This window comes from Hyperoodon ampullatus (assembly GCF_949752795.1).
Source record: "Hyperoodon ampullatus genome assembly, chromosome: 16".
Classification (NCBI taxonomy): domain Eukaryota; kingdom Metazoa; phylum Chordata; class Mammalia; order Artiodactyla; family Ziphiidae; genus Hyperoodon; species Hyperoodon ampullatus.
The window spans coordinates 31,854,544-31,867,416 of NC_136929.1; the positions used below are offsets into that span (position 1 = coordinate 31,854,544).

Below are 12,873 nucleotides of genomic sequence, written 5' to 3' on the forward strand. Positions count from 1 at the left end.
GAGGAGTTCACAAGTTATAAATCATGATGTGCAGTTATAATTAAGAAATAAAGCTGTTTTTTTTAATTTATAGATATTGTTGATTGCATAAGAGCTTGTGTTACATCTGTACCACCAAAATAGTTTTTTATTTCTTAATAATGTGGCATCTTCTAGGACATGAAAAACAGAGAAGACCTGAGACATCTGTGTGTCTGTAGTGTGGACCCCCCAGGATGTACTGATATAGACGATGCTCTCCATTGTAGAGAACTTGAAAATGGAAATTTGGAGGTATTCATAATTATAATGACGCTCTATCCAAATATAGTTCTGGTCTTGAGTTAATTTTCTTTTGACCCATTGTAGAATTTGTTTGAGAGTTGTTTATGTCAAGTAGAGTCAGTTGTAGATGCAGAGACTAATGGGCATGTAAAAAATTGAAATGGTAACTGTGACTAAGGTCCTTTTTCCTTTTTGCCGTATTTCTTCTCATTAGAACTCGATTAGTACATTTACCCAATTAAGCATGTTGACATCCTTTTTATCTTTTTAAGGTTGGTGTTCATATTGCTGATGTTAGCCATTTTATTAGACCAGGAAATGCATTGGATCAAGAATCAGCTAGAAGGGGAACAACTGTGTATCTTTGTGAAAAGGTAAATATGTTAAATTTAGAGTGGAATTTTGATACATAATTTCCATCATCTGTTTTATTCTTAATAATAAAACCATCTGAGGTATTTCCTGAGAAGAAGACAGCCTTAGTATATAGTGCAATATGAATTACTACTTTGTTAATGGTGCAGTTTGTCAAAGTCATGGGCACTTTTGGATTCTTGAACAGTCTGGAATAGTACATGAATTAGCTAAAAGACATACATAGAATAAGATGGCCTTAAATCAGTGAAAATATTGCAATGTGTTTTGTTATTGAGTGACCCAAATAACAAGTAGATGTAGTTGATATAAATTGTTGTGTAGCATTTAACTTATTATTGGTGGGTAATTAATATATTTTCTGTTTTTTATATATAGTTAAGTCGAGTCTGTTCTGTCACAATTTACCATTTATTCTTCATTAAGTATGCTCCCATAAACTTACAGAGAAAAATTGTGAAAGTAGAAGGGAAAGTTAAGCTTAGTCTGTGGTAAATTCATTGTTAAAGTTCTTCTGTGTAGCTTTTTTCCATAAAAATTTAGTGTTTCTCTTTTTTTAGAATATTGAAAACACCATGTAGTTTGTGTGAAGTATTGGAGGAAGGTCCACTCGTAGAGCTGTTAGGGCCTGTGTCTGTTATCTAGTACAAACGTATTGTACAGAGCAGAGATTTCAAAGTTTTAGAGCACAGCTAGGTGGGTAGTGTAGAGAACTTAAACTTAGACTGACTGACGTGAAATCCAGTTTTCTTTCATTGCTTCCCTTGTAAAAATTATGTGTAACTACTTTTCTAGAAATAGACTTTTTATTTCACATTTTCTCACTTCTTTTCACAAAGGCCTTTTTTTTCCCCTTGTAAGATCAATGCTATTGATATTTGAGAGTAGAACCTCAAAAAACGTGTGGAGACAGCTCAGTAATCCACAACCTCTATTTTATTTGTTCCAGAGGATTGACATGGTTCCAGAGTTGCTTAGCTCTAACTTATGTTCCCTAAGATCTAACGTTGACAGGTACTTATTTACATTTCTTCATAAAAACATAGTATTTACTACTTTAACTGATTTCCATTAACCGATGCCATCTATTTTTCCCATAGGTTGGCATTTTCATGTATTTGGGAAATGAATCACAATGCTGAAATCTTAAAAACAAAGTTTACCAAAAGTGTCATTAATTCAAAGGTTGGTTTCATGGTTACTACTTCATGTTTAACATCTTTGGTGCTTTTAACAATGTTCTAGATTGTTTTGAAAAAGTTAGGCTTATTAATAATAATAATAATAAGTTTTTCCCCAGTGTTGCAGCAAACTCTAGTTGTTTTCAGTTATTTGCTTAATTTTTGCTGCTATTTAGAAATGAATTTATGTGGCAGTTTTCCTGTATTCAGAAACTTAAAAAGCCTATATACTTGAGGAGACCGAGTAGGTTTCTTTTAGCCCTAACTCAGGAGCTCCAGTGTTTGAAGTTGTCCCAGTTTATAACTGGTTAGTATTTTAAAAGATGGCATGTACACCGTCTCCTTGTTCCTCGCATTTTCTCACTGAAATAATGTGATAAATCATGGTTGAATTCCAGTAGGACTAGCCTGAGATCGATGTTCACACAGAATGGAGCCAGATTATGTTTCTCATTCTTCTCCTTTTTTTTATACTTTTCCCCAGATTCCCTTGTGTTCTCATTTTGCCCTGAATCTACCTCTGATGTTTGCCAAACCACTTTTCTTCCAATGATCTGTTTTCCAAGTTTACCTGCTTTTTCTCTCCCTTTGACATCATTCTTTTCTAATCAGCTGGTGATTGGAAACAAAGCAGTGTTAAACTGACAGGTAGTAATGTGTGAATGATTTAAATTTTCCTAGATTAGTATTTTTAAATAGGATGTTTATAATTCTCCTAGACTTGGCCAGTGTTACAAAATTATATGAAAAAAAATTAGTAAACATATAACAAAACATTTTTAGATGGGGAACTCTTATCCCCTGATAGATAAGTTGGTTCTCCCAAGAATCTGACCTGGTCTGCATCACCTAACTCTCTTATATTATCCCTGATTTTTACTCAAAAAGCTGCTTAGAAAAAAAAAGCTAAAAAATGGTATTTTCCATAAGGAGGGAAATAGGAACAGAGGTACTATTTGTATATTTGGATTGTAATTGGAAATTAATGTTTTCTACTATGATTTTTCTGATTCTTAGGTTAAATACTTAATTTTGGGTATTTAGTAGATTTCCTATAAAACACGATGTCTAGACTATTACAATTTTATTAATTATTTGCAGTGAGTAAGGCAGTATTGGTTCTCTGGAAAGGATTTCACTCTACAGTCATTATCAGAGAATAATCTAACCTTCCTTTTATTTTATTTTAACATTACCTAAGTTTTATACATTAACTGAACTATGAGTAAAGAGTTTAAACTATTTACTAACAATTCTACCATTTTATTTTGTTTTAAACTAAGTTCGCTTATGTTGTGTAATGCATCAGATAAGAGTAAATGAACCAGAAATCATAGGTGTGGAGTATAAATATTATAGATAGGAATCTCTTCTTTTGTTATTGATTTTAGGTTTTCTGAAATCATGGATTTTATGTAGTGGAAATATGAGAATATAGTAAGCCAGTTTTCATAAGCGTTGTATTAACATATGGTTTCTTTTTTAGGCTTCCCTTACATATGCTGAAGCTCAGATGAGAATTGATTCAGCAACCATGAATGATAGTATTACTACTAGTCTCCGTGGACTAAATAAACTAGCTAAAATTTTGAAAAAAAGAAGAATTGAAAATGGGTACATTTCAAAAATAGTTATTAAGATTTGTCTTAATTCACCTACCCTGGTATTAAGATAACTTGTGAACTCTTTAAAGTGTTTTATCATGGACAATGATGAATTATTTAATAGGCTGAATAGGGACCCTTAAGTAGAAACATTCCATTTCTTCTAGATACCTTTTTAAATATTAGCAACTTGATTCTGGACTGATGTTTGTTCAAGAGTTCTGTTGTGTCCAAGATCTTGATAAGTTTGAGTTAAAGATCTTGAAGAAATTCTAGGAAGGCAAGATTGTCTTAAGACTGTTCTATGGATTGTTCCTGATTTTAATTAGAAATGAGTTTCAAGATTGAACATTGGTTTTCAGATGTTTAAATAAATATAGATGAAGTCCTTCTTGCACTTAGAGTTGGAAGAGATTTTAGAGGTTGTTTAATCCAACACCTTCATTTTTTAAATGATTAAGAGTTACCTAGAAGCAGTCTTTCCAAAGATATGATTGCTAGTGGCAGGTTTACATCTTTTAGCTGTTATATCTTGGCATTTACCAGACTGCAGAGGAGTTTTAAGGAGTATCCAAGTACCCAAACTTGTTGAAGTAGTTAGAAGAAATTTGATTCTTGAAAAACATCAACTGTCAGAGTAAAGCAGGTTCTTGAGCCTTTCATATGTTGGTCTCTGGGTTCCCGTGCCCATCCAGGGTAGGGTCACAAGTAGTTACTAAAACTGTTTTTGTTGGGGAGTGCAAACTCTAGATCTGTGCTGTTTTCATAAGATGTGCCTATTTAAATTAAAATTCATTAAAATTAAAATAAAAAATTCAGTTCCTGAGTCACACTAGCCATATTTCAAGTCCTCAGTAGCCACATTTGGCTAGTGGCTACCATGTTGGACAAGGTGGATTGAGAACATTTCCATCCCTGCAGAAAGTTCCATTGGACGGTGTTGTTCTAGGTATTTATGCTGAGCCAACCCTGTCTCTACTCACACTTCAGTTTTCTGGGAATTTTCTCATGATCCTTAATATGAAACTTGGAACTATATAAGGATAATTTGGATGTAGTAAAACCCAGTGAAACTATTGCTCAGGTTTGTCATTAAGATGTAAATAAGAGGAGTATAGTTAGATTTCTTTTGTAATACAAAACAACACATTTTCCATCAAGTATTCGTTTATTGAAGGGTTTCAGTATGCCAGGCATCAGAACAAAGTTCGTTGTAAAAGCAAAGTGAATGAAACAAATTGAAACTGTATTTATTTTGGCAGTTTTAAAGTAAGAGATGTAAATTTGCATCTGTAACAGCTTCCGCTAATTAGGACAGGAAAGATATTTCGTTAACTTGAACACTCTGTACTTCTAGTTTTGTAAGTATTGATAGATAGTCATCTACTGGTAAAACATCGAGTCTTCTCAGTCTTAGGATGAATAGAGAAAGGAATCAGTAAAAACAAAATTGGTGTCTTTCACCTTCTTAAAGGATATGTTGTGTCTTAAATTATTTTATCTATCATATGTCTATGTTAAAGAATAAATGTCATGTTTTAAATGTTCTGTGAAGAAAAAGTGATCAAAATGTGATTAGTATACCTTGCTCTTTAGGTCAAGATGTATCGGTTAACACAGATTAATTGTGGTTTAGAACCTTATTGTAAATTATGCATGGAAAGAATATTTGTCTGGATTCCCTCTCTAGTATTTCTTCTGTAATTCTTCTAATAAAGGTGGAGAGTCAAGGGAAAAAAGGACTTGGAATCCCACTTAACTTGCCCCAAATCATCTTTTTTCCCTTCTTTGTGATTGTCCAAAGTTACCCAGCCTCATTAAAATTCTTAGTTTTAGGTTGATTTGGAGCTGACCTGATGAAAATAGCATCAAGGTGTGTAGAAACATTACACTTGCCTTGCCTTGTGGGAATTTACTTGTCAAAGGAGAACTTGCCAAATCATTAAATGAACTGTGCATGTAAAGCACTTAGCCTAGTGCACTCTCTGACCCACAGCACTCAGATATTAATAGCCATTAGTGTTTGTGACATTAGTTGTAGTTTGTCTCCTCTCCTCGGTTGAGTGTATGTGGAAGATACTTTCGAACTGGGGATCTTCTGATGTTACTGATCTACCCACGGCAGCTTCCCTTTTGCCTCTCTCCACCATCCCTCACCCTAATACATTGTTTCCTATAGTAAATAAAATACTATTGATTACCTTCTTTATTTATAAAACTGATTACAAACTCTTGTAGCTAAGTAAAAACTCAGTTTCGGTACAGAAGTCATTCAAATCCTGAGAAACACAAGGACTCATTTTGTTGTGTTGCTACTGTCCTCCCTTTTTAAATGCATTTTAGAACTGTAAAATATTAGGCCATCCGTGAAAATGGAACATAAAACTTAGCAGATGGTCATAAAGCTTTCATAAGACAAACTGTTAGGCACTTGCTCTAATCATTTTCTGTTTTAAAAGAATCACTTCCAGAATTATATCTGTTACTGCTCACATGACTGATTCACCTCTTTATCTTATTTAGGGCTTTGACTCTTTCTTCTCCAGAAGTTCGATTCCACATGGACAGCGAAACTCATGATCCTATAGATCTGCAGACCAAGGAACTTAGGTATGCAATTTTTTTGATGGGTAGTAGATAAGATTTTGATTTTAAGGTAATATCTAGTATATATATTAATAAAACATATTTGTACCCCAAATATCTATTTTTAGTAGGGTTATGATTTCTACAGAGTTTTTTTACTTATGAAATATAGAGAAAAATAAATGATAAATGATTTCACTTTCTAGTGTTTCTTATATAAAACTTACGTATCTTATTTATAAGATAAATATTATAAAAGGAAAACTGCCAGTTTGGTTTGTCTTAATGTGTGGTATATTAGAACTTGACTAGTAATAGCTATGGTATGTAAAGGAAGATTGCCCTCATTAATTTCTTAAGTATTTAATAGAGAATATACTGTGATAGGATAGAATAGTGGCCAAACACTGGGCTTTGAAGCCAGACACCGGACAAGTTATTTGACCTCTCTATGACTCAATTTATTTGTTAGTAAAATAGGATTGGTAATGGTACCTACCTCATAGGGTGTTGTGAAGAATAGTCAGAGGTTAGGTATTGTTACTGTTTTATTGATTTGGGCTAAGATTTAGGAAGCAAGGTTGGTTTTGATTAAATCAGAGTAGGCCTCTTTTCCATGCCTGTTATGTAAGGTGATCTGAAATTAATCATGCATTTACACTTTTCTAGTAGATGACCAAGGATTGAAAATGGGAATATACTCAAGTTTGTTAGTTAGGACCAGTGTGTGCATTATAGCATTAGAGCTAAAATTTAAAAATACCTTTGGGTGAATTTCTATGCAAATAAATCTAATGTTAATAGGAACAGTGAACCCAATACCAAGGGCTTTTTTGAGGAAAATCTTGAATCTGGTTTTGCCAAAGCAGAACATCACCCATTTCTTCTTACCAAGAAGAAAAACCACATTTCTAAGAGATTGTCCCATAGTTTTAAAGGTATGATTAGAGGTCTTCCTAATATTAAAAAAAAATTAATATATTTTAGGAATCTTGTCAAGAAGTTATAAAAGGTTGTTAAAAATGGAAACATGAATGACAGATTAATAATGCATGTTCAGTAACTTGGGAGAAAGAAAGCACTATTAAACGGAACACGGAGCATTTACTAAACTAAATTTGAAGTGGACATAGACTATGTAGAATGAAAAACAATATCACATTGGTTAAGAGCTTTGAAGTCAGAGTATATGGGCTCAGATCCTGTTTCTACTGATAATTCTAATCTTGAGCAAGAGAATAATGTTACACATCTTTAGTTTTCTCATCTGCAAAACCAGGACTAATATCTATATCCATATATATATATACATATGTGTGTATATGTATTGTATATGTATATGTATACATACACACATATCACAATGTATATAGCACTTATAGCACAATGCCTGGGCCATAATAAGCACCCAAAATAGCTATTTTAAATATCTCTTCATTTTGGGGTGAAAGTTTATTAGTGAAAGTTTTCATTTTTTTAAAGCCAAAATTGATATGACCTAAATAGCTTTTAATTCTTAGAAAACTTTATTTCTGTGGACTTATAATTGAATAAAAATCTCTTTGTACTCAGTATAAAGAGGTGAAAATGCTTATGATTTAGATTTTATATATTACTAGAGTTAGTAAGGCTGTTTTTTAATGCCATTTGTAAAGTCTCTTCTAGCGTGAGATTTACTCATGGAGTAGACGCATAGTAAGAGATCGTTAGCACAGTAGCTGAGAAATGAAAGGGATATTAAGTTCTTAAAAAAACACATGTGCACACACACATGAATGTTTATATAGGATTTTTCATTATCTCTTGGTAGAGAAGGTAACCTGTGAATGATATATAGAAGTCTCATTCTTTTTCCTTATTTAACGATTTTGCCATTGACAGAGAAACAAATTCCATGGTGGAAGAATTTATGTTACTTGCCAACATCTCTGTTGCAAAAAAAATTCACGAAGAATTTTCTGAGTATGCTCTGCTTCGAAAACATCCCGCCCCTCCTCCATCAAATTACGATATTCTTGTTAAGGCAGCTAGATCCAAGGTAAGGTCACATAGTTGAAAAAGCATCTGTATTTGTATAGTGATCCAGCCATTGCACTGAATAATCTATATTTACATTTCCATAAAAATTTTGTTGTCTCCTGATGCAAAAATATGCCCGTAGTTCTTTTAATTAAAAAAGAAGTCATCCAACTTGGGTGTGGTCATCTCTTCGCACCTTGAAATCATTTGTTTAATAAAATCCTTTAATGTCTTTAAATAAAGAGAGCCCTACACTAAAGCCAGATATTCCAGACTAAGTTATTTATAATATCTTAAGCTCTTCCATATCTCTGTGCCTTTACACGTGTTCTTTATGACTATGTTACTTCATGCCTCCTCCGAACTGTCTACCTTTAGAGACTTAACAGATAGTTTTTTTTTTTCTCTTTATCTTCAACTCACTTAGCCCTCTTTATGTCATGTCCCTAAGAAAGAAGTCCATTTTTGCATATGTGGAAAAAAGGAAGAACATAGAAAGGGCACCCATTTCCTCAGCCCCTTATGCTCCCTGCCTCTGGTTAGTAGACTTATTTAGGCATGATTATCCCTACCCTTGGGGTGACTGTGGCTTACATTGGTTTTCTTTGGATCACTTGCTCAGGCCCCATCTTTCCTGTCCAGAGGAGAGCTGGAAGAAGGAGTGTTGGATTTCAGGGTATTAGTCTAACAGGATGACGTTGGTTTCTGATTTTTCAGACCTTTATGCTGGGCCTGCTCCTGTCATATCCATCAGCACAGAATCAGCTTCTCCTCTGCCCCAAGGATTGTACTGTAAATTGGAGAATTTCCTCTTACTGTCCTATTTCTTTCTATGACCTGGGTAGAGGAAGGAGGATATAAGTATTTTTGCCTCCGCTCCCAAAGTAAAACAAGCAGCTAATTGCTGTATCAGCACGTTGAGCTGTAGTAACCAATACAGTTTATTTTGCCTCTGGTCTTTACTTCTACTTTGAATGGAGGGAAACTCTCTGCAGAGAAAATCCAGATATGCTGAAAAATACCCACATCTAATTTGACTTTTTTTCTACCCCAACAAAGATAAGGCAAATACAGATTGGACTTTGAGAGATAGCACTAGTGCTCCCAGTATTCTCTTCCCCTTGAAATTTCTTAAGAGTGTTGATACTGTAGTACCTTCAAATGCGTTCAGAAAATTTCAAGGTTTAATGTGGCAAAAAACAACCATTCCTTTTTATAACTTTATTTTTAGTTCTCCTAGGTTAAGGATAAAAGATATAAACACTTACTACGTGGTCAAAAAACACCATATTTGTTCAATCTGATTGGTTATATTTTGAAGACGTGCTGGTACTGATTTTAAAATGTTTAATAGGATGCTTTGTCCCCTCTTCTTTATCCACAGAATTTGGAAATTAAAACTGACACAGCCAAGGCTTTGGCTGACTCTTTGGACCGGGCTGATTCATCTACCTTCCCATATCTAAACACCCTGTTAAGAATATTGGCAACTCGCTGCATGATGCAAGCTGTGTACTTCTGCTCTGGAATGGATACTGATTTTCATCACTATGGCTTAGCATCCCCAATATACACACATTTTACTTCACCCATCCGAAGGTACTTTTTCCTTATGAAATTAGAGATAGAAAATAGTTGATTTCAAGTTTTAAAAGGACATTTTAATGCTAACATAGCATGATTCTTATTTCTCCTTCATATATCTAGATACGCAGACATCATTGTTCATCGGTTGTTGGCTGTGGCTATCGGGGCTGACTGCACTTACCCAGAGTTGACAGACAAACACAAGCTTGCAGATTTATGTAAAAATCTCAATTTTCGGCACAAAATGGCACAGTATGCTCAGCGTGCATCTGTGGCTTTTCATACCCAGGTATTTGCCTTCTATCACTAATGTTAGAAATGAAGTTTCGTTCACTTTTAATTGCAGAATCTTTTTTTTTGTTATCTTCAAAATCTTTTAAGACAATCCTTGATAAGGTTGTATGCTTTTTTACAGTTATTTTTCAAAAGCAAAGGAATAGTAAGTGAAGAAGCTTATATTCTATTTGTGAGAAAGAATGCTATCGTGGTGTTAATTCCAAAGTATGGTTTAGAAGGTACAGTGTTTTTTGAAGAAAAGGACAAACCAAAGCCACGGCTTACTTATGATGATGAGGTACAGTATTTCTAATGTTTTTATTTTGGGTTTTTTTGGAGGGGGGACAGTTGCAAATGGTACCTATAAAGGGTAAAATTATTTTTGTACCCTACAGAACTTCATGCTAGCTAAGCTTATCGTTTTACTCACAATTTCTCGGCTCAGTATATCTTCCCATATACAAGAGTTGTTCTTGGGCTTCCCGGGTGGCGCAGTGGTTGAGAGTCCGCCTGCCGATGCAGGGGACACAGGTTCGTGCCCCGGTCTGGGAGGATCCCACGTGCCGCGGAGCGGCTGGGCCCGTGAGCCATGGCCGCTGGGCCTGCGCGTCCTGAGCCTGTGCTCTGCAGCGGGAGAGGCCACAGCGGCGAGAGGCCCGTGTACCGCACAAAAAAAAGAAAAAAAGTTTTTCTTGATTTCTTTCTTTTAGACCATGTAAAGTTTTCCCCTCTAAGGAAAACTTGAATTATGCTTTGTCCCTAGTGGACAAGTGGATTAAAGTAAAGGAATAAATGGCTGTTTATAGCTCCAAGAAGGGAATTTTTCAACCAATTCCAAGTGTCTCTTACCTGAGACACTCCCTACTTCCCTAATCTTAGTAGAACTACAGAACAATAAATTCTGCCCACATTACCTTTGTGCTCCTGTATAACACCAACAATTTGCTAATTAAAGGGGTGAGAATCCTACAGTTAATGAAGATATATTGCGACCACATTAATGAAAGGGGGAGGTTTGCACATAATTAGGTCATATGTATGTGAGTTTGTTAGATTAGTGGTTTTTGTTATGTTGAACACCTATATGCTGAATAAATATTGAAGTTCTTTTAGAATTTAAACTTTTAAATTAATATGGAAGATAAATTATAAAGAATTAGAACCAAGACTCAAGTGTAAGAAAGCAATTAAAAATAGTAAAATGTGTTTTGTTTAGATACCGTCACTTAAAATAGAAGATACAGTGCTTCGTATATTTGATAAAGTTAAAGTGAAGATCATGTTAGACTCATCTAATCTTCAGCATCAGAAAATCCGAATGTCCCTGGTAGAACCACAGGTAAGACCAAACTTAGAGTGTCCATGTTGTGGTAGAACAAACAGTACGTATTTTGTGAAAGAGAGTGATAGAGTCATAAGTTATTTCTGTTTAAGGATAGAATCCTGTAAGTATTGTGGAGGACAAATATCTGCATAGGAAGTCCTGTTTTCTCACTGATTTCCTTAGGCCATGGAAACCCAGGCATCTGGGCTTCTTCTGAGGTCCTTGGTGCCAAAAGTGGAGTTCTGAGATCTGCCTAGTTCTTTCTGAAATCTGCACTTTTGAAGATCAAGTTAAAGTGTGTTTCACCTAAGACATTGGTTCTTAACCTTGCTTCTGCCCCCGACACACCTGAGGCCTCTGATCCTGACAGAGTGGCTCACGGCTAGGATAAATTGACTGTTGTGGTTAAACACACCCTTCCCAAGTGACATGCTTCTACCTACTGAGATCATGTCTGCCTTTTACATTCTGAACCACTGTTCCTTTTTTTTTTTTTTTTTTGCGGTATGCGGGCCTCTCACTGCTGTGGCCTCTCCCGCTGCGGAGCACAGGCTCCGGACGCGCAGGCTCAGCAGCCATGGCTCACGGGCCCAGCCGCTCCGCGGCACGCGGGATCCTCCCGGACCAGGACACGAACCCGCGCCCCCCGCATCGGCAGCCGGACTCTCAACCACTGCGCCACCAGGGAAGCCCCACTATTCCTTTGTGTGTGAAATATATACCAACACATACATCGTGCGGAAAATCTACCGCTCCTTCTTCCCCCTACCACCCCTGCATCTTTTTGAACTTAAAAGCGTCGGTGGGGAAGGGGAAGATGAGAATGAGATTTATTCCTTATGTTACGCTTTTACTCACCTATTTTTCTCATTTGCATTACTTTAGATACCAGGAATAAGCGTTCCTACTGATACCTCAAACATGGACATTAGTGAACCAGAGAGAAAGAAGAAGAAGCTTCAAAAATAGCTACAGTCAAGAAAAAAAAAACTTCAAAGATTGGTTTCCTTAAAAAAAAAAATCTTGAGGGAATACTTGTAAACCTAAGAAGTGTGTGATACAGTTTGTTACTTTTAAGCACATTTTAATAATTTTTACAATTTGCATTTTTATTGAACTGTTGACTGTGTCTGTCCCATCGTACTACTTCCTTTCTGGATTGAACAGAACTATTTATGCAGAAAAATTCGATTGAATCACCATCACTTAACTAGTGACAGAATAGCAGCTTGAGGGATCTGTAAAGATCATTTAAAGGGAGCACTCATCTGCTCACTGAAGAGGAGAAGAATTTTGCATAAGTAATTTGATTATCTACTATTGATAGAAAAAAACTTTAATTTTCCTATGGAGAAAATATAACATTTTTAGAAGGAACAATCTATTCTTCCTAAGTCTTGAAAGCTGTCAGTGTATGGTACGGCAGTTTTTAGATTTCAACACAATGAAGTCAGGAGCTGTCAGGGACTTCAGCATTTAATCTCCTTTGCCACCTTTAATTTACCTGACTTACACTGTGTTCCTTTACTATTAAAAGCCTCCTGCATTTTATTAGTGGTTCTTGAACAGCTATGAACGTTTGGGAATTGGGTGTTGAAGGAAGGTGAAGTAGAATATTTTGACCTAACTGGAAAAAATAGTTGTTTTTTTAACACCA

At 35.4% G+C, this 12,873-nt stretch overlaps 1 protein-coding gene across 1 annotated transcript in view; it reads left to right on the forward strand.

Annotated features, from left to right (window-relative positions):
- The window catches only part of DIS3 (DIS3 homolog, exosome endoribonuclease and 3'-5' exoribonuclease), a gene marked incomplete at its 5' end in the record, with an annotated part of 28,670 nt that extends 15,924 nt beyond the window's left edge, over positions 1–12,746 (forward strand). Inside the window, 12 exons of the mRNA XM_079721578.1 lie at positions 157–273; positions 537–638; positions 1,589–1,653; positions 1,740–1,824; positions 3,307–3,434; positions 5,948–6,034; positions 7,892–8,048; positions 9,414–9,628; positions 9,737–9,905; positions 10,032–10,190; positions 11,109–11,231; positions 12,102–12,746. Of these exons, the coding sequence (XP_079577704.1) occupies positions 157–273; positions 537–638; positions 1,589–1,653; positions 1,740–1,824; positions 3,307–3,434; positions 5,948–6,034; positions 7,892–8,048; positions 9,414–9,628; positions 9,737–9,905; positions 10,032–10,190; positions 11,109–11,231; positions 12,102–12,185 (1,491 nt within the window). The 3' untranslated portion in view covers positions 12,186–12,746. The remainder of the gene's footprint in view (positions 1–156; positions 274–536; positions 639–1,588; positions 1,654–1,739; positions 1,825–3,306; positions 3,435–5,947; positions 6,035–7,891; positions 8,049–9,413; positions 9,629–9,736; positions 9,906–10,031; positions 10,191–11,108; positions 11,232–12,101) is intronic.
- Between the last annotated feature and the right edge of the window lie 127 nt (positions 12,747–12,873).